The sequence below is a fragment of the Gymnoscopelus braueri genome (genome assembly GCF_963280865.1).
Source record: "Gymnoscopelus braueri genome assembly, chromosome: 16".
NCBI classification, from domain to species: Eukaryota; Metazoa; Chordata; class Actinopteri; order Myctophiformes; family Myctophidae; genus Gymnoscopelus; species Gymnoscopelus braueri.
This window is the reverse complement of record NC_137616.1, coordinates 38,416,476-38,443,395: the sequence shown is the minus strand read 5'-3', so window position 1 is coordinate 38,443,395 and position 26,920 is coordinate 38,416,476. Positions and strand designations below refer to the sequence as shown.

Genomic DNA, 26,920 nt, shown 5'->3' with positions numbered 1-26,920 from the left:
TCCATTTGTAACAGCCCTCCGCTTTATTGAAATACATCGGAGTCAGGTTAATATAATGAGTTGTCCACATAAGCGTGGCAGCCAGTTCCATACATTATTTTTTGTTGACCTTACACCTTAAATATTTTTTTTGTGCAAAAAAGAATCTACATCCCCTGTAGTGGGTTATCCTCAGTGAAACGCCCAAACCGTTCAAAAATGAGCCAGTCCAAGTAAAACAACAAACCGAAAAACAAAAAATGATTACATCTATAACATGCAAAACTGTACAAATTATTACAAAGCAATCCTAAAAAAAAAAGGAAAAAAAAAAAGTGTAATATGATATGAAAGAGCAAAATAATATTGACGTAGTTTAGATAAGACCTCACTGAAATGCAAAGGCGTTTGATTTTTGTCGTTAATTTTTTTCTTTCCTTTTTTTCCCTACATTTTCTTTTAAATGGTTAACCATTGTGGCACCAGCCTGCAACTGGGGTCAAACCACCTCTCACCTTCACCCTGGTACTAGTTCATATTGGATTTCATAAAACACCCGTCTTTTATGCTGTCTCAAACCCTGGTCAACATCTACAACACTACAGCTAAATGTATGCTCTCTGCTTTCCTCCATCCCCTCTTCCCTCCCCTCTCCTCTCCAAAGCCTCATCACGCTCATTTTAAATCATCATTACGATGAATAAGTTCATTGGTTTTAGACATTTCCTGAGTTTGTTTCCTCTCTCGTAAAGGTGGGATTTCATTTTCCATTACAGTATAAAATACTTAGCCAAGCTAAATAACATGGCCAAGGTATTTCTCCTCATCCTCGCTTAATACACTCTACAGATGGAAGTCCAGCCAGCAGGTGTGGAAAAATGAGTTACAAGCTTAAAAAAATAAAACCATTCATAAAGAGGTGATTGTGTTAGGAATAAAACCAGCTTTGCAACTCTGAATGGAATATATCAATATATATATCTCAATATATATCAATATAAAACTATATATAAACACTTGGAATGGGGCATCTAGGGCAACGTAGGTTGCCATTCAGCAGGGGAATAACACTGCAGTGCAGCTTTTGGAAAGTTGTCATTATTTGGCATTTGGAATGAAACCCAAATTCCTTTCAAATCTGTTTCCCTTTCAAATGTCAGAAAACCTCTAACTAGAATGTACTGTCTTAAGCAGGGAACAAAAGGGCGGTTGGTACATTTTTCAATCTCCAACACAGACAGAAAGAGAAGGTCCCTTTGTTTCAGCAGCACTAATCAACAACATACATCAAAATGATCTGCCAAAATACAAATACTCTCGTAGTGGTCATGTCAATTACCAAGTGCAGCAGTGATTTTGACACATCTAATGTGGAGAAGGAGAGAGCAGGCTGCTGCTCTTTCTCGCAACAACTGGAAACTCAAATGTGACATGTTCAGAATTCACTTGCTCCTACAAATCTCAAAGCACTTTAAGAGCCCTAAGACCCCCGGTGTGGTACCTCAATGACGCCATTTTTTTCTTGACATGTTTGCCGACAGTGCTGACTGCCAAAAATAACGGATTCTCAAATTTAAAAACAATCCTTGGCAGTCGACACTGTCGACAGGCACGTCTTACAACTATAAAACAGCCTTTACTTGAAGTGCATCATCAGGCAGAGGCATATCATATAGTTACATTCCCACTAATTGACTATTATCACCTCAGAAAATTGCAGACATTGCCACATGTATTAGAGATCATGATAAATATGAAATCTTAAAGCCACAACGTACTATAGTGTAGTATACCATAATAACATCTTATACCGTAATGCCTTATGAGCCATACTTCAACACATCTGCTACCGATGCGTGTGTGAACCTGTGATGATACTGAAAAGATTAATGGCTTTTGACTGAGGCACCTTGAGGAACTGCCATATCAATGTTAATGCAGACTTTTCACTGCTGTTTAAGATACTCAAAACAGAAAGCCCACGATGTACAGATGCAATGATTAGCATTGAGGTTACTGGACAGTATTTCACACAGTGCTGCCTGCATCAGCACGAGGGAGAGAGAGAAAGAGAGAGGTCTATGACCATTACAGAAACCAAAGTGCTGATCTTTTTGTAGCTTCACCGTTTTCAGTTTTGTACATTTAGTGTCATGTAATTTGTTTTTATGTCCTAGTGCTGACTGAAGACCGGAGTGAATAACTCTTAAACTGTAGTGTCTTTTTTCATGTCACTCGTCCAAGACATTCTTTAAAATATGCTAAGGCCGTCAGAAAGAAATAAAGTATGAAGACCAATCAAGTTCTTTTTTATATTTTTGGTTATAAAACAAGTTTTCCCTCCAAAGTCTCGTCTACGTCGGAGGGACTGACCTAGGGGTTTCTGAGATCCGGAGAACCACAAGGGAATTCAGGACACACACACACTTGAGGGTTGATGGCGATATACAAAACTCCAACAGGACCCCCATCCTCGCCACCTGGAAGTCAGGGCCACGGACAGGAAGAGGGAGAGGGGAGGGGGCAAGGCATTCACCGCATAAACCACTACTTGTGAACATATGTGTGTGTGTGTGTGTATAACACGCGTCCGCGTGTGCTGAATATGTCAGCACGTACTGTACATGTGTAATTGGATCTGCGTGAAAACACTATTGCTTTGGATAAAAGCACGTTCACTCTACGGCATTGGGCAGTAGTGTTCACCCATATATGAGTTTTTTCACTCAAACACAAACCAAAGTGGGGGAGAAGGGGGGGAATGATAACACTCGACAATGCGTGTCATACATACAATAATAATAATAATAATAAAAAAAGACAAATCTAAAAGCAATCTGTAAAAAGGAAAACAGGAAAGTGGTTTAAAATGGCTTTTGTGTGAATACAACCCAAAAAAAAAAGATATCACTCTCATAACAAAAAGAAAAAATTTTAAAGGAACGAGGATTTGTTTTTCGTCTCTCATGTATTTTCTCTATAGTATTTTCCTTACCATATATTACTCTCTACTCTGAACTTATGTACATTATTGTGATGGAACTGGGGTGTCGTAGATAGGTTGGTCTGGTTGTACAGTGGTGATTTTTGTTCTTTTTTTCGTTTTATTTTTTGCAAAAATGAAAAGGTCTACGCTACATGGAGGAATGGTCCCAGAATGTTGGACGATGATGTCACTCACGCTGGCCCAATGAGGAGAGAGTAGCATAAAAGGAGCCGTGATGATATCATATTGAATGTTCCCTCAGCTTCTATGCGCATCTAAGTCGAAGATTCTCGAGCGACCAGAAGCCGGCAGGGTCAGCTAAAGTTATAAACAACCCTGCCCCTCGTGTTTGCTTATTATCGCTGCCTATAGCTTTTTGCTGATGGTAAACAAATTATAATGTCACTGCACTTATATCACTTTCATGAACAAAGAAAAAGGAAAATTAACATAATTGCTTTTCTTGTCTCCATTATTTTTTTCTTTTTTTTGTCACATATTCAATTTCCGCAGCTTCGACCGCCTCCGACTAACATCCAAAAAAGAAAGCGGCACACGGAAGTAAAGGAGTTGTGGGATAAAAATCCACTCTTTCACGCAGGGCCACAAAGCGCCTCCCCTTTCCTTGTCTGAGATTGATAAATAAATTAAAACATCGTCCCCTAAAACCCAAAGGGTCCTATGTACAAATACAAATCATTTTCGTTTAGTAATAATCCTCTTCTTTTTCGTTTTGTAGCATCTTGAGGTTTGGAGGGTCTCTTGAGTGTGTCGAATCATGGGAAATCATGGGGGGCTGCGATCAAAGTACTGTCAACAAAGCTCAGCGTTTTGCTTAACGTGGCTATTAACAAAATTGAGCCCATCGAGGTGGGCAGCCGTTCGTACTGTAATAATCATTCGTATACTATACGCCCCTTCCTAATAAACACTTTGAACGCGCGCACACACACACACACACTATGTAAATGGACACGCCCTCTCTCAAGCATACAAACACACCGCTCGCAAACACACGCTGCCACACAAACCATCTGTTGAACACAAGACAGCCTGCACCCCAAGATTTGCCTGTAATTCTCAGAGATGACTGTGCCTTTTCCCTATGTTGGTGTGGACCCGTCTGGGAGCTGAGGTGGGCCAAATAGGACAAAAAGTTGGTTGGGCAAAAAAAAGGTCAAACTGAGACAAAACAGCATTTCTGAAAGGGACCAGTGGACAGTATGGGTGCAGTTCTCTGGGCAGTGGGGGGGGGTTGGTTTTCTTTTTAGATACGATAGGCTGAACCCTAGGGGAACAGGGTTGGGGTTGGGGGAGGGGCTCAGGAGGGCAGAGTGGATGGGGATTGGAGTCCTGTGCTGTCAGTCTGTTAGTGAAGTGTGTGGCGGGGGCTCATGTGTCCCAGGTCATGCGGTCTGTGCTCTCCAGTGAGAGGGACTTGGTCTTGTGGGGGGAGGCCGGGCTAGGGGGGCTGCTGAAGGTGGAGCTGTTGGAGGCCGTGGAGTGGCGCGGAGAGTCCGAGTCCTGGAGGAGAGGAGAGAGGAGTAGAGGGAGAGGAGAGGGAGGGAGAATAAAAAAAGATAATTAGGTCAGTTAATATGCAATACTGATCCATAAGGTTCATTACTAAGTCTAGGAAACTAGAGTAGAATGTATTTGGCAAGGGCTATCACATGTAATCCAATAACACACAACAAGTACAATACACGTAAGCATGGTTACTTTCGAGATTAAATTATCTTGTTTGCACTAACAAACAACTCTCAGTTGGGCTCCCCTGGTCATTGCAAATCTCAAAGAGCTCTGTGCTATGCGCTGTGTGTGTGTGTGTGTGTGTGTGTGTGTGTGTGTGTGTGTGTGTGTGTGTGTGTGTGTGTGTGTGTGTGTGTGTGTGTGTGTGTGTGTGTGTGTGTGTGTGTGTTCCTCCTTTCAACCAGAGTCAACAATTGCTGCCATTCCGCATCATAGTGTTTGACTGGCAGCTTGTGTATTGCACTGACTGGCAGCTTGTGTATTGCACTGTGCCCCAACAGTTCTAGCACATTCTACATCATCAGTCCATTGAGCAGCTCGATTGACCAGAACTGATTTGAAGAAGGAAAAACAAACACATAGGCAGGGGTAGTAAAAATGAGATGGGGTGGGTTGGGGTGAGAGGTAAGGTTAATACGACAGCAAAACCAGGCTTAACCTCTCGTCTCACCCCTCCTTGTTCTATTTTCAAGACATCAGCTTCTGGCTAAACTGGCACAAAGCATTACTGGACAATCATGGGACTGCTATGTAAGCTATGCCAATTATGTAAAGTATGCCAATGTTGTATGCCTACATATGCCTATTTTTCCAGTTCAGTGATATTTATGTATGTATGCGTCTCTTTACAGTTCAGTGATGCTTCCTTCCGCTAGATCAGGGTTTGCGTAATTATCGCATCTTCATAGACTACATTACCCCAATTACATTTGGCTTCAGGGTCCAAATGGAATGAGAGGTACTCTTGTGTCTCGGGTACATTCATATAGCCAAATCAAATTAATTAGCCAATTTAATTTCTTTTTATAATTGTGACTTTGATGTTGGGTTCAAAATCCTCAACTCTGATTTGATTTTGTTATTTTAAGAGGTGGATTGTTGTTGTGACACATTCCTGGGGACACAATGATATAAATACCATTCTTTCGAGTAAACGCTTTAAAAAGAAGATTGACATTTTGAATTATATAGTTGGTTATTCTTTCACTTTTCAGGCACTTTTGACATTATGGGGGAAAAGGCTAACCTAAAATGGTTATTTAGTAATGTAATTCTACATTTTAAAGTGGAATTTTAATGGTCTCTCAAGCCAGACAACTATTCCACAATCTTTGAATGCTATATGAAGTCTGTAACTACTCTGTAACTTCTGAAAGCCAAGAAAAGAAAAGCGTTTGTAATTTCTGTTCTCGAAATATTAAAAACATATCTTAAAAATATATTTTTAAAATGTCCATTTCTGCTAAGTTACATTATGTGTCCACTAATTTTATTGACAGGACGAAATTACACGACTGCAAAGACAAAATGGAAGTGGGGTGGGAGGCGGACATCCACTGTAGCTTCTTAACATTTTCAGCGGGTCCGTTACAGACTGTATGACAAAAGCATTTGAAAATTGTGTGAGTCTGTCTCGACTCGAGAGACTAGTAGAATTTTAACTAACTGTTCCATTTCTAGTGGGATATGTCTTTACCACACCGTGACAAGTGCCTGTTGGTGATCATTCCACAATTTACCAAGAAGTACAATACAAAATGTCACAACGTCCCTTTAAAGATCAATCGAGAGATCTGGGTGACTGGACATGCATTTGAAGCAGGGTTAAAGGACAAGTCCGGACAAAAATAACATACAGTAGCCTTTTTTCCCTACTTATATTGATCCCAAGTGACTGACATGGGGTCTATTTTCAGAATTGCCCCTGTCGTCCAGTTTCCCCAGCAGCCCTCATAGAGTAGAGCCCATAAGCATATCGCTACTTATGCTATTTGTTGCGGTCAAAAGCGTTTTTTCTTTTTCATGAATCTGTTATTAGTTGTCATTACACACACATCCATGCCTTGGTTGTCCAACACGAGCCGCTGTAGTCTGCTAAACAGACCAAGGGTGTATATAGTGCGTAGCAAAAAATCCTAAAGGGGCGTCAACATGTGTCACTTGGTAGCGACCCCAGTAGCGAAGCCAGTCATTTGGGATCAATATAAGTAAGAAAAAAGGCTATAAGTTATTTTAATACGGACTAGTCCTTTAAATCTCAGTTCAATTGGGAGCAGAAACCATCTAAACCCAGACCATTGCATGCATGTTTCTTATGGACAAATGGCAGCACCTGTCTCTATTGACTCCTAATGTCATCTTATGGTCTCATTTCAATGGCTACAGTAAAACTAGTCTACGCAATGCACATGTGATGTAAGCTGGCTGATCTTACAACTTGAGGGCAAAACTACAGTAGCGGCTCACCTATCACAACACAGACAATAAAGTGCATACAAACTGAGCCGGAACAGGAAACGGGTATGCCACCTTCTGGAAACCCGGGACTACAGTTGCAGTATCCTAGCCTATTAGTTCCAATAGCAATTTTGATGGAATGTTTGCTTCTCAACTCGGAGTAGCACCTTGATTGAATATGTCCCCGCATTGATGACTGTGCGTAGATTGACCTAAGATAAACTGAATACCACCCACCTATATTGCCTTAAAAAGTCAACTGTAACATGCTGACTAAGTCTTTTCCCTCAGCATTGTCCAATCGAACACTGCAAAAATCCCCAGTGTTAATTGGAAAAGTGTAAAAATGGAACAAAATGTGTGGATCCATTTGGTTCCATTTGTACACTGTCAAGAGTTAAATTAAATGGGGTGTAAGTGATGTTTCTCAATCAATTCAATCAATGGAGAGAGGGGGAGACCCCTATAACTGAAGAACCACTCTATACTATACTGTAGCACAGATTGTTAACAGAATATAGAGCTTTCACTTTCTTTTTCTTTTCTTTTAATGAATAAATATATTTAGCTTTTTACAAAAACATATCACTTACATCCCCTTTAACATTGACGATTTGACTGTCTACCAATCCTTGAACATTCAACTGCATAAGGGAAATGCACAAGGATTCTCCCCAAACCATGTAACAGTGCCACAGCGCCATCTAGCGTACGCTTTCCAATGGATCCCATCTATAATGCAGGAGATATTATTTGGTGACATTTCATGGATAACAGCACAATCAACGTCACTTCACGCCAGGGAGAATCCTGTGTAGTTATTCTGCAGAACCAACTATTTCATTACCAATAGATCCATAGCCTTATGTCCTAGATGTGCTCAGAATTGTACAGTATTTTGTTTTCATGGTTCAGAAACATGAACAGGCCACCAGGGGGCAGTATGGAAGCAGACATGCTGGGTGACTTGGGCGGGCGGGGCAGTGGTACAAAGTACAAGTAGGTAGAATGGCTGAGTGGCAGCGTGGCACCATTCCAACAGCGGCAACACAAACCCAAGCCAATGAGGCGAGACGGGCTGGGTGACATAGACAGGCCATGTCTGGGCCACAGAGATGGAGCAGATCAATGGTCCAGGCTCCCATGAAGGATAGGCTGGTGACAAGTAGCCATTAGATGCTGCTCACAATGGCATAATTTGAAATGATGCAGGAAGTGAGGCGTGGGGGAGGGGTGGGGCGTGGCGCCGGTGTCAAAATTCGCAAACCGTGACCGTGTGGGTGCGTTTATCTGCGTGTGTGTGTGTGTTTTAAACATACATCATGCTGCTCTAGGAGTGTCTGCATGTGAATAATGTGTGCCATTGATATGCTGCATCTGTAACGCCTACTGTATGTGCGCGCATGTTCAAAGCGCACAGTCAGTGCTCCCACCACAGGCTGGTGAGGTGATTCAGTGCGGTTTGCGAGGTTGTTTTGACATTACCTTCATCTTACTAAGCAGGGTCCTTAATGCCCTTTTCAGATCGGGGGTCTTCTCCGATGGTGAAACCGCCTGCCACTGCAGAGGAGAAGTCAAGACTCAACGCCCAGCCCAGAGACAACATGCCGGGGTGGGAGAGGGCATGGCAGGGCGAGGTGGAGGAGGGCAGAGAGCTGGGTCGAGGGTGGAGGGGGGAGGGGGGGACGATAAATGGGGCAAAATGGGGCGCAATGGAGAAACCAGGGGCCAGGCATGGCGGGGCTAAGGGGATGCTGGGGGGAGCCACAAAAATGGAAGGCAATTCCAGAAGCCAGTTGAGGATGCGTGGGTGGACAGGGGTAGACGTTGCCTATAACCACCAACTCTACCCTTAAAGTCTACCTTTGATCCCAGGTGTTTTCCTTCTGCTATTAACTCATTCAGTGCCACATGACGTCTAAGACGTCATGGCCCTGAGCGCCCTGAGCGCCACATGACGTCTAAGACGTCATGAAAAAATAAATAAATAAATAAATAAAATCATTTATTTTTTTCCTTATTATTATTATTTTTTTTAATGTTCAGAACCCAAGATATGATGATTTGAAGATTTGCTGCTCCATTCACTTCTTGTGTAACTTTTTACTGAAAAAGGCTGTATCTCGGCTCCTGAGCACTTTTTTTTTACAATGAATTTTGGCTGTGGCACTCAGAACCAAACTTCCATAAATAAGAATGGCACTGAAAGAGTTAAATATACTCCACAACCTTAGATTATATACTGGAAACTTTTATAGGTGGCAATGTAGCTAGGTAGCAATATTACAAAGTTATAGAAATTTAACTAAGACACGGGGCAAACAAAGAACTACAAATATTATAAATTGTCCCGTATAAAGCGTAATTGATGAAGTCAATCTGGGCAGTGTTACTGTCACCACTGCCCAGTGGTAAGGTTTAACCTTTACATTGTATTCCTTCGCACAGAAAAACATTAAAAAGTAGGACGATTACATTGTCCAGTGCATGAAAAACCTTCTGTGATTAAAGGCAATTAGCTACCCATCTAAACTCCTTGGCTCTGCTTTCCAAAGGCTCGGAAACCAGAGCCACTAGTAGGGATGAAGGCAAAGACCTTAGCTGGCCGAGCTATGTAGCGCTGCTATTGAGAAGTGACATCACAGGGAGACTAACCAATCAGTGAGAGGGGTTGGGATGAGGTGAGAGGCCTGCACGCAGAGGTTAGGATGTACAGTATGTGGCAGATGGGACACAAGGCAACAATCTGATACGTCTGTCAATTTATCTGACAGGCTAATGCGCAAATTCTACATTGGTATGGCTAGGAAACCTGTTACTAAGCAGCAAAAGCATTTTAGGACATCAGCGACCTATCTAAAGTGCTTGTGGGGAAGATGAGGAACATTTAACAGAAATTCTTGCAGCTTAATGCAGCCGGACAGACCATCAACTCTGTATTCAAATCAAATAAAAGGCATCTACAAATCAAATAGAAAAGACAGCCATCAGATGCTATTAGCACTTCTACTGCAGTACAGTATTGTATAAAGTATCGTAAAGATCAATGGAACACATTGTGACATTATCACTTTCAGCGTTGCGTTAGAGTTTGGTTCACACTGCTACCCCATGCTATTGTGTGCACCCTATTTGTAGGTAGAATAACACTATTCAGCGCTACGGTACACACTTACTGCTGGAGTCAGCTATTCATAATGTGTAAATGCAATTTCGGTACAGGACAGTGATTCAGAAATAATCACTCACCTCTCTGTCGAACTGGGAGAGGGGGGCGGCGTCACAATCCATGCCCCCTCCGGAGGACAACGAGCTCTCAGAGGGAGAGGTCATTGTCTGGCGCTTGGACCCGTAGCTTCCCCCCGACAGCTCCCTACGCAACGCACTGCCGTTCTGGGAAGACGAACCTGGAGACACAGAGAGAGACCGAGACAGAGAGAGAGAGAGAGAAGATGGATGGGAACAGGAAGAAAGGGAAAACGGAAGGAGATATGGAGAGTGAGAATGGCAAAGTGTGTCTTTGAACGTGAGACTGTACTTTGTTCTTTGAGAACACATTCCTTGAGCTAATTTAACTGGCCTCTAACTCTCTCTAACTGGTTATCCAATGAGAAATGGGTTAAAGAAATCCTCTAAAATGAGGACCCCACGTATTTTCTTCGAGACACCACATGATTAAATTGAACGTATGGCACTGAAGCGACTTTAACTGAACTCTACTGAGAAAGGCTTTGTGGTTATAAAATACTTACGTATGCCCAGTCCACTACTGGCGCTCATGGACCGACCCGGTTCAGCCCGGTTCTTGGTGATGGAGGGGATGCTGACTGAACCGCTGAAGCCTGCACGGTTCTCCTGAAGACGTACGTTCTGGATTAGACACATACAGAGAAGGGCACACGTACACACAGTGCAGTGCAGGGAAGAGGAGTGAGGAGAGTGAAGAGTGAGAAATAGTGAGGGGAGAAAATCACGAGGATTCATCACCACACTCCAAGTGAAATATAAAGTAAGTGGGTACGTGCAGTGTAAACAGAAAAATAGGTATCATTAAGAATCATCAAAAAAGAAAACAATGCAATATTGGACTTTGAGAAAGATCTGTGAATGGATGGAGAAAAATAAATCGTACACAAGTCACATGTTTTGAGATTGGGTTAAATTAAAAAGATCGGGGTGGAAACTGAAGTAGCCATCTTGCTCAGTGGATTCCATTGTCTGCATGCACCAACTCACAGGACAAGCAGACAAACCTTTACATACACACACACTACAACTACATAGTTCTGGCGTGCATTTGTACATTTAAGCCCAGCTGTATAACATGGTCAGTTCTACGGGAATCGTTTATTGTCCATGTGTATATGTGTGCTTTGCACCACTCTCGCACAATGTACAGGGAGGGGGTTAAGTATGCTGTGCGTTCTTTAGTGTGTCTATTTGCATGCAAGTGTCTGTCTGAGTGAGTGAGTGAGTGAGTGAGTGAGTGAGTGAGTGAGTGAGTGAGTGAGTGAGTGAGTGAGTGAGTGAGTGTGTGTGTGTGTGTGTGTGTGTGTGTGTGTTTGTGTCTTCCAGGGAGTAGATTGTGTTGGTGAGTGTGTGTGGTGGTTGGCGTGAGCAATTCTCCTACCATAGGGAGGTCTTTGAGGATCTGGATGCCGTCACCTGGTCCCATGTGGGCCACGTGGTTAAAGTTGGTGGGGTTGGAAATCAGCTTGTTCCTCATTTCTGGGTCACGCAGCATCTCTCTGAAATTAGAGCACACATAGAATAACCAGTTCAGCCCTATTTCATACTTTGCGGTACGATGGTGTCGCGTGGCGATAATAGCCAATCTACAAGTTCATAACGTGTTGCATCGCAAACACGTTATAAGCTTGTAGATCAACTATTTTTGCAATTTAAGCACAACTACAATGACATGCCAGGTTGAAAGTGGAAAAGCAATCATGCAAAGACCTACATAGATGCTCATAGAATGTGTACAGCCACAATACACACACACAAACACTGGGCCGGGTGCACCAGTGCATAGCAGAGAGGGGGAGACTGAAGGAACGAATGAAGGAACATGATACAGGGCGGCAGCGGCTCAGGAGGTAGAGCGGCTGTCTTGGAATCTGAAGGTTCCAGACTCGCTCCTCCTGGCTACGTGCTAGAGCAAGACACTGAACCCCCAGCTTCTACCGATGAGCATGGTTGGTGCTTTGCATGGTTTCCTCCGCCATCGGTGTGTGAATGGGTGAATGTGAAATACTTTGTGAAGCACTTTGGAGAAAAGCGCTAATATAAAAATGCAGTCCATTTACGTGCCTGCAGATGGTGGTGGATTTTAACAACACAAATCTTGTATGGGGGTTCCTGGCACTTGACATGAAAAGTTTGAGAACCACTGCTGCAGTAGACTAGTTTGCCCACCTCCTCTGCTGGAGTCTCTCTTCCTCTGGAACCCTGAAGGAGAAGCGTCTCTTGTTGTTCATGCTGCGCACCATCTGCTTCCTGCTGTTGTCTGACGTCTCCGGGACAACCAACTCGTCGCCCTCTGGAAAGTTAGCATAGTCGTGACAGAAGTGTGCATATTTACACAACCTGATGTGAAATTGGTACATTCAACATGATGTTGATCTGTGATGCGGATTCTCTTAAATAAGTAGCGAATTACATTTTCCTGGAGTGATTTCTCTCAGGTCAGACACCCTGAGGAAGGCCAAATTGTACGGCCGAAACATTGCTGTATGTACCGACACATTTTGCTACAGTAACATCTTTTTTGGGGAGCCAAGCCGTTGAAAGGATTTTCATTTTTAAACTGTTACCTATCCTGTCCTGCACAACCACATTCTTCCCTGAACCAGTTATCTCATGTAATTACAGGTATGTAAATTCTTCAAAGTTAAAGTCACTGAAAACTATGCACCTTGTAGTTGCGAGTCTGGAGAGACTTTGAGAGAGAAATTTGTATGTGTATTAATCGTAGCATTTCTCCTTCTTAGAGAACGTGGGTGCAAGTTCTTACCAGCCATCTTGTTTCTAAAATAGATGAGTCGGACTGTCTCCAGCCCTAGCAGGTTCAGAGAGCCATCGATGTTCAGAGGCCGCACCTACCGGGGAGAGATGTCAAAAGTTAGCACAAAAAAATAATACATAGTTAATCTTAGGTCATGCACTGCATTTGCATTTGAGGAATTAACACTCTAAATCTGCATCTTATCCCTTTGTCTCAGTTTTTTTTTACTAGCAGAGTTAACTAGGTCATGAGCAGCTTATTGTGGCAGAGCAGTTAACTGAAAATCTGAGAGACAATTTGTATTCCTTTATGTCCACCAGGGGGAGCCAAAGATAGCCTGACAAAGTTTCAGTCTCAAACAGGCTTCAAAATACTGGATTTAATTGTCTTGATTATGATAAGGGATGAAAAAACTATTCAGCTACTGCACATTTTGCACCTCATCGCAACATGATCAGATTCTTTAACCTGAGTCCTATCGTTCAAGTTGTGAGGAGATGTGACATATGATAACAGCCAGCCTGCATAAAATCACTGCTTTTATGAAGGTGAAGAGATTTGGTGTAGAGAGAAAAAAGGTGGGAGGCTAGAATAGACCCCTGGCGGACTTCGATCAACTCATTATATACGGTTTAAGTGGTTAAACTCCTGTTTAGAATCTAAACTCAAAGCATACGATACCACATAATGAACTGCTTAGCCTTAGTATTGAACTATTCCTGTATTTGTGACAAAGCTTGGATGAGCCTGTTGCGAGACGGACCTTCTTCAGAGGAATGGTTTGGATCCACTCCATTGTGTTGACGTCAAACACATCCACCGCATTCTCACTGTACACTGACAGGTAGGGGGCGTTGTAGCCTGGAAAGAGAACAGTGCATGTCAGCAGATTGTCAGCTACAATGTGCTTTTGGTTTGTCTTTTTGCATATTCCAGTTTCTTTAAATATTACACACAGTTACACAACCAAAAACATCACTGACGTTTTGACCAAATGACCTTTCAAGTGACGTAAGTGCTACATTTCATGCGAATAATACGTTTTTTTTAAAAACCTTATAAAGTCAATGCAAGCTTCCACACCAGTTTCGCGGAGCGAAAAAAGCGTCTTTTAATTATTCGGAACGAGTCCGAATTTTGCGTATATTCGCCGGTGTGTAACCGCCTTAACACCAAAGACTTCAGATGACCAAGCTCCTCACACAGTCAAATCCTCATTATTAACCCATTTAGACCTGTTGTAAGTAACCTATATGTCTTTCTACATTTCAATCCGGAAAGCATCCGTGTCATTTCAGGTTTCCATTTGCTACAGAGGCTGAGAAATAATTTCTTTAGTGAACATGTAATGTTTCTGTAATGTTTTTCAGAAAACCTCAGGCCTCAGGTCTAAATGAGCATCCATTTGTAACTCAAGAGTGCACAAAATATAACCAACTTGTACACTCTGAGTTAAATTATTAACATTGAGGCTAGATCTGAGGCCGATTCTAAAAACGGCTTCTATGAAAAACTTTTTATTTAAAAAATATATATATATATCGTCTCTGTCAGATGGAAACCTCATATGTCCAAAAGTATCAAAAGTAGCAGATCTACAAGCTCAAAACTGCTACTTTTGTGTGACACTATAGTATGATCAAGTTCGGCGTTCATTTGCGAAAAAAAAAACACAAACATATATTGGAATATGGAGATAAGGGGTTTCTGCCTGACAACAGCAATACATAGCAACAACTAAAACGACACAGGCGCTCCCAGCTTGAAAGCTAGAACAACGTATAGGTGCAACAGGTCTAAATGGGTTAAGTAGCTTAGCCTTATAGCATAGAACAGGGGGTGAGAGAGGTTTGAACTCACAGGCAGCGATGGGCATGGCCGGCCACATGAGCTCCTGCTGCCGCGACCGACGGCCCTGGGAGTCCACGTAGACCCCGATGGCGCCGAAACACAGCAGCAGCTCCTTACTGGAGATCTCCACCGCACAGAGGGCGTCCAGGCCCTGCTGGGAGATGAAGGCCAGGGTGTGGTCCTCGTGATGGAGCAGGTGGACCGGGGACACGTCACCATGGACACTATGGAGTTTATCACAGCACAACACGAGTTAGAAATTGAAAACGTATTGTCAAAAGTCAATCGCTGCGAAATTCAGCGCCGCATAAGGAAGGTAGGATTCAAATACGTTCCAAGAAATAGTTGTATTCTTTAGACATTAGTTAAGACTAGTCTATAAAAGTCTAGTCTATCTATGGAAAGGAAAAATCTACCTGTAACGGGTGAAGCCAGCCTGGTAGCCCACGTAGAGACGCTCGCTGAGAAGACCCATCCACTGGACTTGCCCCGGGGCCTGGAGCTCTCGCAGCCGGCGGTGACGTTGCTTGCTCTTGTTCACCTGGAGCAGCAAGGGGCAAGGTGAGGGAATTTTAGAAAATGAGGATTAAATGTGTGAGACAGTTACACAAAGCTGGACATTGTAAATATACTAGCATGGCGACCATCAAGTTTAACCACCAACTAGCGTTCCTATTCTGGGTATGTCGTGATGGGAGAACATTCAGCAAAAATAGCAGATCTACAAGCTCACATTGTGAGCTTGTTGGTCGGCCATTTCCAACCAACCAACCTCACCTCATAGCATATAATCTGCCTCTTCATGGCCACACAGAGGCAGGTGAGCGAGCTGTTGCGGACCGGCCCGGACACAATGGACGTGCAGCCCTTGGTCTCCGCCAGCTTGAAGGAGTCCGTCTCACGGCCGTCCAGCGCCTGCGTGGGGAAGAGGCGCACGTGGCGGTTCCTGCCGGAGATGACCGCCAACAGCTGCTCCTGGAGGATCAGGTCTATCTGGTGCACCTTCTTATTGTCCCCCACCCGGATGATCTCTGTGGGTCAAAGAATGTAAAAAAGTGGTTAAAACCACTCAAACATATGAAAGAAAACATAGATGTAGGAAGCGAGGAAGAGTAGACGAAGTCGCCAAGCAGGTCTTACCATCTTTGGTGACATGGATGACATAGAGGCCTTCTTCGTTGCCCAGGGCGACACGCTCATGATCTGAAAGTAGAAGAGACGTTGAGGCGGCTCTGGTTCAGTGCCAGTCAGGAGACAGAAAAGGACATTCTGTACAGTAAAGTCCATCTAAATTAACAGGGTTTGGTATTTTAATAACATGATAGAAGGTGAACTGCTATATAACTACCCTGAAGGTGATTCTCTCTACACAATGTAATTACTCACTTTAACCGGGAATCATGAATTAAGAAATAATGACAAATGCAATAGGCTCAAGATTTAGCTGCCTTCTAAATGGATGCCCTATTCGGATAAAATAACGGGGAACAATGGATTTATGAGCTACTGACTGCCACGGGATACAGGGGAAGTACGTGAGGTACGAACAATAACCTACTTTGTTCTACTTTCTGTAGCTCAAGTGTAATAGAACCAAATTTCAACTTGGGAAAGCAATAACGTCTTTTCTTACTTATAGCAAAATAATATCACACCTCTCTTTGCATCTATTAATTTAAACTGGTAAATGTGTATGTGCACAGTAAAATCCACAGTGCTAAATGTTTACCATTTGTAAATCTGAGTGTACAAATTAATTAGCTTACATTTATAAGTTTGTACACTGTAATAAAAATCAAAGCTGCAATCTGCAATTCATAAGATTTATGTCCGAACCCTGGGTTTGAACCGGGGTCTCCAACTCAAACATCTAAAAATGTTGCCAAGTTAAGACGAATAGGGACAATAGGGTTCATGCGGTCAACGTACTCCACCACACAAGTTGGTTACAATAACGTCTTATTCACAAAGAAATGGTTGTCGGGTGGAAATGTCCAAAACGGTTACTTTTCAGGATTCAAATTCAAAAACATCAAAAGTAGCAGATCGGCAAGCTCAAGACGCGGCAGATCTGCTACTTGCTTTTGTGTGACACTGTACTATGATGGAGGGCATTAATTTACGAAAAAACACAAAATGGAGAGGTTTTTGTGTTTAACACATTGAGTGCCAAAAACGGTCCGGACCGTTTTTGAGAAGAAATATTAAGTTTTTTTTTTTTTTTTTTTTTATCCTTCACAGCACCAGGAGATATCATTTTTCGAAGATTTAGACACCAATCCACTTCCTGGTTAACTTATGACTTCAAAAGCCTGTATCTCGGCTCCTGTGTACATTTTTTTTTTATTATGTATTTTTGACTATTTTCAAAACTATGCAACTATGGAACGGATTACCTAATGTTTTTTCCCCCCCGATTGTACGAGACCCCTGTGTGTGTAATGAGGGGATCACCGTGATCACTGAAAATATTTTGTGACTACTTGAAAAAGGTTCAAAAATTGTAAAAAAATCCAGGCACTGTGAGTACCCTGTTTTAAAAAAACCCTGGCACTCAATGTGTTAACACTGAGGATTGTACTGTGCATGTCGTCTCTGTCTGGTGGAAACCTCATATGTCCAAAACTAGGATTCAAATAAAAAAATAACAAAAGTAGCAGCTTCACGCCGCGTTTCGAGCTCGTAGATCTGCTACTTTTTAGCGACGCTGAAGTATGATCAAGTAGGGCGTTAATTTTACGAAAAAAAAACACAAAAGGTTTCTGCCCCGACAGCAACAATGTTCTTGTTGCCCACCTATGATAGCAGCGGACTGTGTGGTTTTGATGAGGGGCAGTGTGTGGTCGTAGGCCTCCTTGGGGACGTAGACAAAGCGCTCCTTCAGTTTGTTCTTCTTCAGGATGCGGTGGAGCTCGTTGAGCAGCCCCACCCACTTGTTCCTCTCCTGGTCGCTGTCGGCCAGGATGAGGATGGAGGGTTTGTGGCTGCTGGAGGCGGACAGCTGAGACGCCGTCACCTGGGAAGAAAGGGGGGTAAAGGCGCATGTGAGACATGTGCTAAAAGTTGCATTGTAGTGTTCATTTAAAATCATCCTGTGGGCTACTGGTGGGCCGCGAGGGTATTGCAAGTGGGCCCCCAAATATTGCCAAACGCTACGATTTAAAAAATAATGTCAAAAAAATGACATGGTATATAAAAACATTAACACTGAGGATACACTGTGTAGATTTCACATCAACAAAATAAAAATCTCCCCCGATATATCTACAAAAAAATAATTTAAAAAAATGACATGGTATTTTTTCTTTAATACTGATAAATAGCAACTTAAATTATCCAAGCCGGAACTCGATTGATCATTAAAATCAACAGGCTCTGAAAATGCACGTGGTCCACCCATCTGACCAGACTATTGCAGCCGAAAGGCCGCCAACATTTTCAAGATTGGGCCCTGATCCAGAAAAGGTTGAGAACAACCGATTTAAAAGAGCAATAGGCAACATTCAGCCACGAGATGTCGCACTTCTACAACATCTCTGTTCTATAAGGTTCACTATTTGCCCGTCATGTCTGTAAGGCAGTAATAATGTGATTGCAAAGTGATGGATCTCTTACAAGAATGTACTGTATTTAGGGGAAGAAATACTATATAATATTATCCAACGAAAACACATGGATAATGGCGGCCGTCAGCTTACGGAGGTAAACAGTTAATCATTATTATTATTATTGTTTATATTATTATTTCACAATCATGATTATTTTAGGGGAAAGCAATATTTTGATTCCACACCTTTTTAAAGCCTCTGCGGGTGCATTCTTTTCCTTTTATTATAAGTTTACTGAGGATTTTACTGTGTGTAGAGAGAGCGAGGACATGAAACACCTCACAGGCTATGAACCAAATTTAAACTCAAGACATCTCAATTAGGTCTGTTCTTTCTTATGTGGTACACGTACCAACTGGCTGACCCACCACAATGCCCTCATAATGTTATTATTAGCTGCTCTTAATACTGCAGAAAGTGTGTCTCTGCAGTCTGCACCAATGCAACTTTAGACAAATCTTATTGAGAGATCGAGCTTACTCTGAATATACAGGGGACGTCCTTGCGATTAGCGTGGATAACATCAGACGCCAGAACTGAGCTGACTGAGAACTCCTCGTCCCTGGAGGATAGAACGGGACAGAGAGTTAGGTATGAACGACCTCGTCACGTATCAGGAACAATGTATGTTTTTTGGAGGAGGACATGACACATCAATCTGTTGGACCATGTGGCTTTTGCCTTTTCTATCTATGTGACTATGGCATTTCTAGTCCATAAGTGACAGTGGATTTGAACTGTAGTCCTCTTTACCTCATGTCTATTACTTGGCTGACCACTACGCTGGGTTGTGTGGCCTTGCCTTCTCCCAGTTCATAGAGGAACAGCTTGAAGTCACACACCACGGCCATCGCTCTCTGCCACCCTTTCTTCACCCCCGTTGGCTTCGGCACCTAGGATAGATACCAGAACATGTATCAAATAAGACAATTAGTCCCAATGCCTTTTAAAATATCAAAAACATGTGGGTTCTATGAGCCAAGGAAGCAATATTCGGTTTCTTGGATACTGCTTGGATTAAAGCTCTACAGACAACCAGTGTCCGTCTATATATCTCGTACCCTGACATGGCCCTCGTACGCAGTACCAATGCCTCTCTGAGGGTCAATACCCAGTGGCCCCTTTGTCTGGTCCTGGGGAACTGGACACACTGCTGGAGCCTTGTCCGCACACGTTACATGGCAGGAGAAGTTGCACACTGTAGAGGAAAGAAAGCAGTTCTATGAAACACTCACCTCTACTTACAATTTGTGAACATTTACTCTGTCGTTTGTTGACTAGGCTTCATGCCATTTAAGTCGCTCTGCGTGTCTGCTAAATGCCAATTTTTGTATGCAATTTAAAATGGTTTGATATACTGTATTTATGAATGCCATTAACACCAGAAAAATAACCCCTTTACAGTAAAAAGTTAAAACACATTAATCTGTAGGCCAGTATTTGCATTCTATCGTATCTCAGTAATGTTTGTACGATACAGAGATCCAGTTGTAGTTGTAGTTTGTGGTCTTTTAGGACATGCACATTGTCTTCTCACAAAAAAACTCAATACCTGTCTATTTCCGAACCCAACATTTCACTGCTTGGACCTGTATGAGTGAGTGTCAACTAAGCCCCTCTTGATTCCATTTCTTCTTTCACTACCTATTCCTCCTCCCGTTCTTTTCCTCACCTTCACAGGTGCAGCCCTGGCGAATGAGTCCCACCATCAGGGACGTGCACTGGTTACACTTAGTGGGAGTGTTGAATGACTTCACCACAAACTGGTGGGCTTTGGGCTGCAGTGGCAGAGGACAAGACATAAATACAGTGAAAAAAGTAATGTGAGGAGAACTTGCTAACATTCATGCCAAAATCTCCAACCCGAACTGTCACACATGAAACTGATTTAGGCATGGCAGACTGACAGACAGATGTCATACCTTAGGCGAGGAGCGTCCGATGCTGCCATAACCCCCTGAGCGCATGGTCGGCGTCTGGACTGTGCTACGAGGAGGGTGGTCTATCAGCTGCATGACAGAACCGCACAAAAACATTTGGTATTGAGTAACGCACGTCCATGACACACTGGCAAAGACTGAGTGCTTTCAACAATGTATTAGTTACAGATAACAATGGTTAAATTATAGGACACCCAGGGCAAAGCTTTCCCAAGAACAACAAGTTATGACAAGAGATTCTGCAAGAAAGGTCAGACAAGGGTTGAGGGGACAACATGCTGAATGTCCTCTTTCTACCTATTGTACTGTTAATCATACATTTATGCTTTGTTTAAAGTGTGGAGTCGACAATTGTCTGTTGAAAATACAACATTTTTGTCAAGTGATGTCGCACACTTTTTGCTGAAGACTAAATGAGGCGTTAGGCTGTCACTCAGCACTTGTCTGTTACTAGGTTTGCTGTACATCTGCAGTTACTTTGTGCTCCTCTGGATAAGATTTTTTAAATGCTTAGTTGTGTTTTAGTGGGGGGTCTTAGAAGTCTTACTGTTTGTTGGAACAGGCATTCTGATGGTTACATTCAGGATGGCAGATTAACCACTTAAGCCCTGTTTAAAAACTAGCCCAACTACAAGCTCATAATTTGTTGTGAGCTTGTAGAACTGTGCTTAACATCAGTGCCCAGCAAAATTCAGATAAGTCAAGCTATTATGCACAAGTTAACCAGTCACTTTATCTGGTGAAATTGACTAATTCCAATTTACCAGGTAGGATAGTGACAACTGTGTTAAGTTAACTTTGGGCTTTCATCATCATCTACAGATAAGTAAGTCAAGTTTCATGCCCTGGCTGAGGGCCTGGTCTGACCTCTATGGGTTCCATGTCGCTAGCCATGGAGGGCGAGCGCGAGCGAGACTTGAGGTGGGACTTAGAGTCCTCGTCCCGGGATGGAGTGTTGGAAGGTGTGAAGTTATCCACAGAGTCCACCTGAGGAGAGACAGGGAAGGGAGGAATGAGTGAGAGAAGGAGGGGGGAGGAAGAGAATGAGGGGAGAGGTATGATGGAGAGAGGAAGAAAGAGGAAATAAAAGGAGAAAGGATCAAAGGAAGAGATGAAGAGGAAGTTGGTGACAAGGAGTAGGCAAAGAGGACGAGGGTGAGAAGGGGAGATGATGAAGAAAGGATGGGGAGTGAGGAGAACGAAAGGGAAGAGCAGGAGAGGAGGGAGTGTTAGTTTCAAAAGGTTTGTATTGGACAGCTAAGAATAACACACCATGGGCCTCCATGAACCAGATCCATGCTTAAGGGAAGAAGCAGGCACCACAACACACAGAACAGGAGCTACATAGTTTATGGTATAAATAAAACAGAGGTTCCCAACTCTGGCCCTCAGGGAACGGCATTCAACTGTCCTTCTAATCAGGGACTAGTTAGATATGGTAAGATGGAAAACCAGTAGTACTAGTAGGCATCCCACGGACCGGAGTTAGGAACCACTGTTTTAGAATAATTTTAGAATATCTCAACCCACTTGAACCTAATACAGGAGAAGGGACCCCAACTTAAATGAATAGCACATATTACAAGCACAATAGGACACATCAAAGCCAAGTGGTCATGCTACACAGTAAGAGCCTGAGTGTTTGAAAGTTTTACACTTTCAGAGTTAAAATGAACACAAATCAAAAGCATATGTATAAGCCAAACACAAAGCCACTTTGGATAAAAACAAAATACACAGACATAAATGCAAGCATACACATTGGAGGGGAGGACAGGGTGGCACATTATTCCAGTTCTCCATGCAACAGCAAAGAGGCCTTAACAACACTCAATATCCAATAACCAGGAAAACCTTTTACCAAAGCACCCACCATGCAACCAACATCCTACACACACACTCCAGACATCCATGCACAAGGACAACAAAGCACAGCTAAAGGACATTCTAGGGGTCAGACAACAGCCATCACAGAGCGCAGATGGGGTGCTTGCTTACACGTCTGCCTTTGCTAGTCGGCCCAACGGATGGCGAGCGCTGCGGTGGCACGGGACAAAGAGGCAGAGGTTGGCAGAGACAAAGACACGAGTGAATGTCACGAAAGCAAACTGGACAAAGACAAATAAATTACGCACATAGAGGGGAAAAGATGAAAACCTTATGGGTCGTTATGAAAGCCTTGGTAAATGAAGACGAGGGCTGGACATTGGGTTGAGATAATGTGGACACAAAATGTGATTGTGTGTGCATGGCAGGGTGAGTGTGTCACAGGGGAAATTAACCACGTAACCACCTTTTTTACACTTTAATATTTTTGAAAAACTTGAATAATTCTGCCTATAGTGACGTGCCCAAAATGGGGATGCCAGGTTGAAAGTGGTTAATGAAAGTATGAATGTTTGAATAATTTACAGTGTGCATACTGTGTTTGTGCACGTGTGTGTATTTGAAGCCAACCCCTAGCACTAGAAAGCCAAGGCAGCCATTCAAATAGCCTACTAGCCTAAAAGAATGCAGACTGGCTAGCACCCACATATTAGAGGGCAACATCTGCTCACTCACGTGCACCAACACTCACTTGTTCGCACAGACACACTACATACAAACACACACACACTTGCACTGACATACACACCCGCCTCTGTATATTCACAAGCGCACTCACAAACAATCACTCTCTTTCCCTCTTGGCTCGTTATAGAATTCCTACTGCATACACATACAGCTACTATCTCACAGTCACAGACACACACACACAAATAAGCCTCGTCCTGGACAAAAAGAAACTTACAGCGTCTTCCCAAAACTCAATTAAAGAGGATGAGGATGACGAATAAGAGTCCTGACATACCAAAGAAGGGAAGCAAGAAAATAAAAACAAACATATTGGAAAGATGTGAACAAAAACAACTTAAGAAGCCACATAAGATAAAGAATTGCAGTTTTGAAAAGGATGGAAGAACTCAAGAAACAACAACATCAATCAAATTGACAGAAAGTTAGCAGAATTAAGTCATGGCAGCCATGATTTAATTGTTTTAATGAATGGAGGACCTGTATGCCACAATCCTGTTTTAATTGATGATTTTATCTTAAGCTTTATTATTTATTGCCTTGGATGTGGTTGCTGATGAGAGCGGCTGTGGTTCTTAATTTCCCTTCGGGGATTAATTAAAGTATTTCTATTCAAATCTATTAATAATAATCATAATAATCATTTAGTCCCCTATAGTTGACATTGGGGTATTTGTCACTATGCCTGAGGAGCAGTTAGGGGTTAAGGTCTTGCTCATGAACACTTCGACATGTAGACTGGGTGGTCTGGGGGGGGCAACCGGCAACCTTCCAATTCCCAGACGGCCTCTCTACCCACTCAGCTACTGCTGCCCTCTTGACCATCATCCTTTGAAAGCATATAACTGATTTGTTTGAAGCTGGATTTGATGGATGGCTGCTGACATTAAACAAGATTAATATGAAACCCGTGCCGAAAACCGTGTGAGGTCGAAGTGTTATGGGGTCACGGAGGGGCGACTTACGTCAAACTGGTCAAGGGCTGAGGTCGGGGCGTTGAGGAAAGCCAGGAAGGAATTCTGGGAATCCTGGTGCTTGACACCTACAGAGACATAAAGCGCAAACAGGCACAGAACAAAATTATAGGTGGATGGACGTGAATTGAGAAATAATTACCAAAGCCTTTTGTTCAGAAAATACATCACAGGACTGAGGCTAATGGGTAGAAAAAGATCACAATTTACATAAACATTGAAGGTTTGGGCCTGGAATGAAGATTATATTTGCCAAATCTTGGGCTCAGTGCAAAACAAAGTTTCTTAAAGTCCCAGTTACAATAAAAGCTCGATTCCAACAGCCGACTTCAGAAGTCCAAATGAGGTTTCATTCCATAAAAATTGTGCTTACAATCACAGCAGCCACAGAAAAGTGATACTCCACAGTGAGATGACTAAAACATTGAAAAATGTCTTTGAAGCTTTTTTTATCTAGTGTTTGTGGTTTTCTTATGCTATTTCAGACCACTGCGACCACTGCACGTGAAATTGATTTCTCAGTCAAGTGTGACTGTTTCTTTTTTGGGCGGTGAAACCGCCCCTATAAGTGAGATTTGGAAAAATGTACATTTTCCTGCGCTGTGATCTGGGCCCAGGAAATTTGTACAATTATCCTGCGCTGTGATTGGCCAATCACAATCTATTCAGGACTGTGATTGGCCAGTGTCACATGACACATGTGCATAGCCCTATATAAGCAACCATAACTTAAAAAAAACCAAATTATTGTTTTTTTTAAGTTATGGTTTTGTCCATCATAAAGTGTGTTTTACAAAAGATAAATGTATTTATCTTTTGTACATGATTGATCGACTCCATTCAGTATTGTGATTAGCTAGCAAGACACATGCTGACACTAAGTGGCTCTTTCAGATCAAAGCATATATATTGGTTGACTCCATTCAGTATTGTGGTTAGCTAGGAAGACACCGCCCACTTCACACAGGGTGTGATTTTTTTTTTACAAACCATGATACAACCATAGTCTGCAGTGGGGATGATCATAAAAGGCACAGTTTGTCCTGCATTACATCTACATCAGAGGCAGTAAATCATTATTTTAGACCGTTAAGAACTCTTAACAGGCTCTCAAACAACTAGTTGCTATATTCCTTGTGTCTTCTAATTACTTCTTCTTCTAATACACTTTATTGATCATTATTTATTGAATGAATACTGATCAAAAAAGTATTTCACCTAAATACAGAACACAAGTTGCTGTCATAGCTCTTGCAAACATGGCAAAACTGCTGCAGCAGAAGGTCACAATCGCAGTAAAATCCTGAGTGTTAAATCAGGGTTTCGGGTGGTTGTGTTCTCACCTCTACGTAGTCGCAGCTCCTCTGTCTCTTTCTTCAACCTGTCAATCTCCTGGAGGAGATCCTGGTTCTTAGTCTCAACTTCCTGCAGTTTACTGGGACACACACAAACACATACATTCAATGAAAATAATATTATCTAAGAAGTATATGAAGAAGACTTATCGTTTTTTGCCCAGTTGCCAATGCCCAAATTATTAAAAGAACACAATGGCATCCATAATTACAAGTTTATCAAAGCTTTTGTTCTCAAGAAAAACACCACAAGAGCATCACACAGATTTGTTTACGGCATGGCTCTGCAAGATGCTAGCCATCTTTGAGAGGGTCTGAGTGTGTTTCTGTCTGTGTGGCCGGAGCTAATCTCATCTTTCATTTTATAACGGAAGTCAATGGGGCTCTGATCGGGCAGAAACCAAATTACATTACTTTACTCTGCAATTAAAGTAACCGTATGGGTAGAACTCTGTGAAGACGACATGCAGCGTTCATAAAGTAAAGTAACTGTATATGTACCACTCTGTGGAGATGCTGTTGGCCTTCACTTTGTTGAGTTCATCCGTGATGCTCTGCTTGGCTCTGATCTCAGCGTCCAGGGCCGACTGCAGCTCCAGACGGGCAGACATGTCCAGCTTGGCGAAGCGACGCATCTTCCATGGCATGTCCTGGTGGTTGAGAGAGAAACAGAAAAGTAGATGTTACTGAATTAAATCAACAGTGATGTGAGGGTGGAAAGATAATACTCAGTGTCAGAGTGTACAAACGCATGGGTCCATTTGGTCCCATTTGTACTCTTTGGAGTTAAATACTCTAAGTATTTCACTGTGTAAAGAATCAGAGAAAATCAGGAGCATAATAGGCTCTCATGATTGCATAGAAAGAAATGAAACCCAGAGATGCATGTCTAACTCTGCATTTAGTCCAACTTCGATGCACAAACAAACACTCTGCTCTTCTACAGTATGTGTTGCAGGTTTCTCAGCAAATGCCTCGAATGCTAATAATGTGTGTGTGTGTGTGTGTGCGCGCGCGCGCGCGCGCGCGCGCGTGCGTGCGTGCGTGCGTGCGTGTGTGTGTGTGTAAATAGTACAAGAGAGTGTGTGCATGTCTCACCGATGTGGCCCGTGCTCCCAGACTGGTGTTTCTCAGTCCTTCCAGCTCCTCTGTCATTTTGGTGGCCAGAGCCTGCAGGTAACCTCTAGCATCCTTCTCATCACTCACCCTGCAACACACACCGATACGTTTGCATTAATGTAATTGTGAGGGCATTGCACTCACCTATACACACTTTTCTTTTTTTTCATGGTTAGATTTAGATACGGGGCACCCCGGTGCAGCCGATGGATTGAAATTTCTTGTACTGTACTTTATGTCAAGTATAACTGGGAGACCCGAAACTAACCTTAAATGAAACAGAATCTTAATCCTAAATATGAACAGACTCCTTTGTATGGTGTAAGACAACAGGACATTCTTCATATCTGTCCTCAGTTGGGGACACATGACAAAGAGCACACACACAGCCTCTACACACAGTGACGTAAACAATTGTCTCTAAAACTAATTGACATCACTACACATCCTGTGTGGACATTTCGATCCAAACAGACACCTCATCGCTACAACATCGCAAGTTGACGCGCGCGCGCGCGCACGCACGCACGCACACAC

The 26,920-nt window shown here is 42.7% G+C and overlaps 1 protein-coding gene across 3 annotated transcripts in view; it reads right to left on the bottom strand.

Annotated features, from left to right (window-relative positions):
* Nucleotides 1-26,920, bottom strand: part of LOC308103641 (serine/threonine-protein kinase MRCK alpha-like) — a 103,614-nt gene continuing 76,694 nt past the window's right edge. The window contains exons 20-42 of one of the 3 annotated variants that reach the window (XM_080453729.1): nucleotides 26,363-26,471; nucleotides 25,766-25,914; nucleotides 25,253-25,344; nucleotides 23,901-23,977; nucleotides 22,360-22,398; nucleotides 21,229-21,348; nucleotides 20,344-20,430; nucleotides 20,094-20,199; nucleotides 19,483-19,619; nucleotides 19,175-19,314; nucleotides 18,902-18,983; nucleotides 17,610-17,829; nucleotides 15,954-16,016; nucleotides 15,591-15,844; nucleotides 15,230-15,354; nucleotides 14,823-15,037; nucleotides 13,726-13,823; nucleotides 12,972-13,056; nucleotides 12,374-12,497; nucleotides 11,586-11,703; nucleotides 10,708-10,825; nucleotides 10,205-10,362; nucleotides 1-4,489 (exon numbers count right to left, since the gene is read on the bottom strand). In XM_080453729.1, coding sequence (XP_080309855.1) covers nucleotides 4,358-4,489; nucleotides 10,205-10,362; nucleotides 10,708-10,825; nucleotides 11,586-11,703; nucleotides 12,374-12,497; nucleotides 12,972-13,056; nucleotides 13,726-13,823; nucleotides 14,823-15,037; nucleotides 15,230-15,354; nucleotides 15,591-15,844; nucleotides 15,954-16,016; nucleotides 17,610-17,829; nucleotides 18,902-18,983; nucleotides 19,175-19,314; nucleotides 19,483-19,619; nucleotides 20,094-20,199; nucleotides 20,344-20,430; nucleotides 21,229-21,348; nucleotides 22,360-22,398; nucleotides 23,901-23,977; nucleotides 25,253-25,344; nucleotides 25,766-25,914; nucleotides 26,363-26,471 — 2,848 coding nt within the window. In that variant the 3' untranslated portion in view covers nucleotides 1-4,357. The remainder of the gene's footprint in view (nucleotides 4,490-10,204; nucleotides 10,363-10,707; nucleotides 10,826-11,585; nucleotides 11,704-12,373; nucleotides 12,498-12,971; nucleotides 13,057-13,725; nucleotides 13,824-14,822; nucleotides 15,038-15,229; nucleotides 15,355-15,590; nucleotides 15,845-15,953; nucleotides 16,017-17,609; nucleotides 17,830-18,901; nucleotides 18,984-19,174; nucleotides 19,315-19,482; nucleotides 19,620-20,093; nucleotides 20,200-20,343; nucleotides 20,431-21,228; nucleotides 21,349-22,359; nucleotides 22,399-23,900; nucleotides 23,978-25,252; nucleotides 25,345-25,765; nucleotides 25,915-26,362; nucleotides 26,472-26,920) is intronic. The other 2 variants (XM_080453730.1, XM_080453731.1) reach the window with 2 other exon arrangements.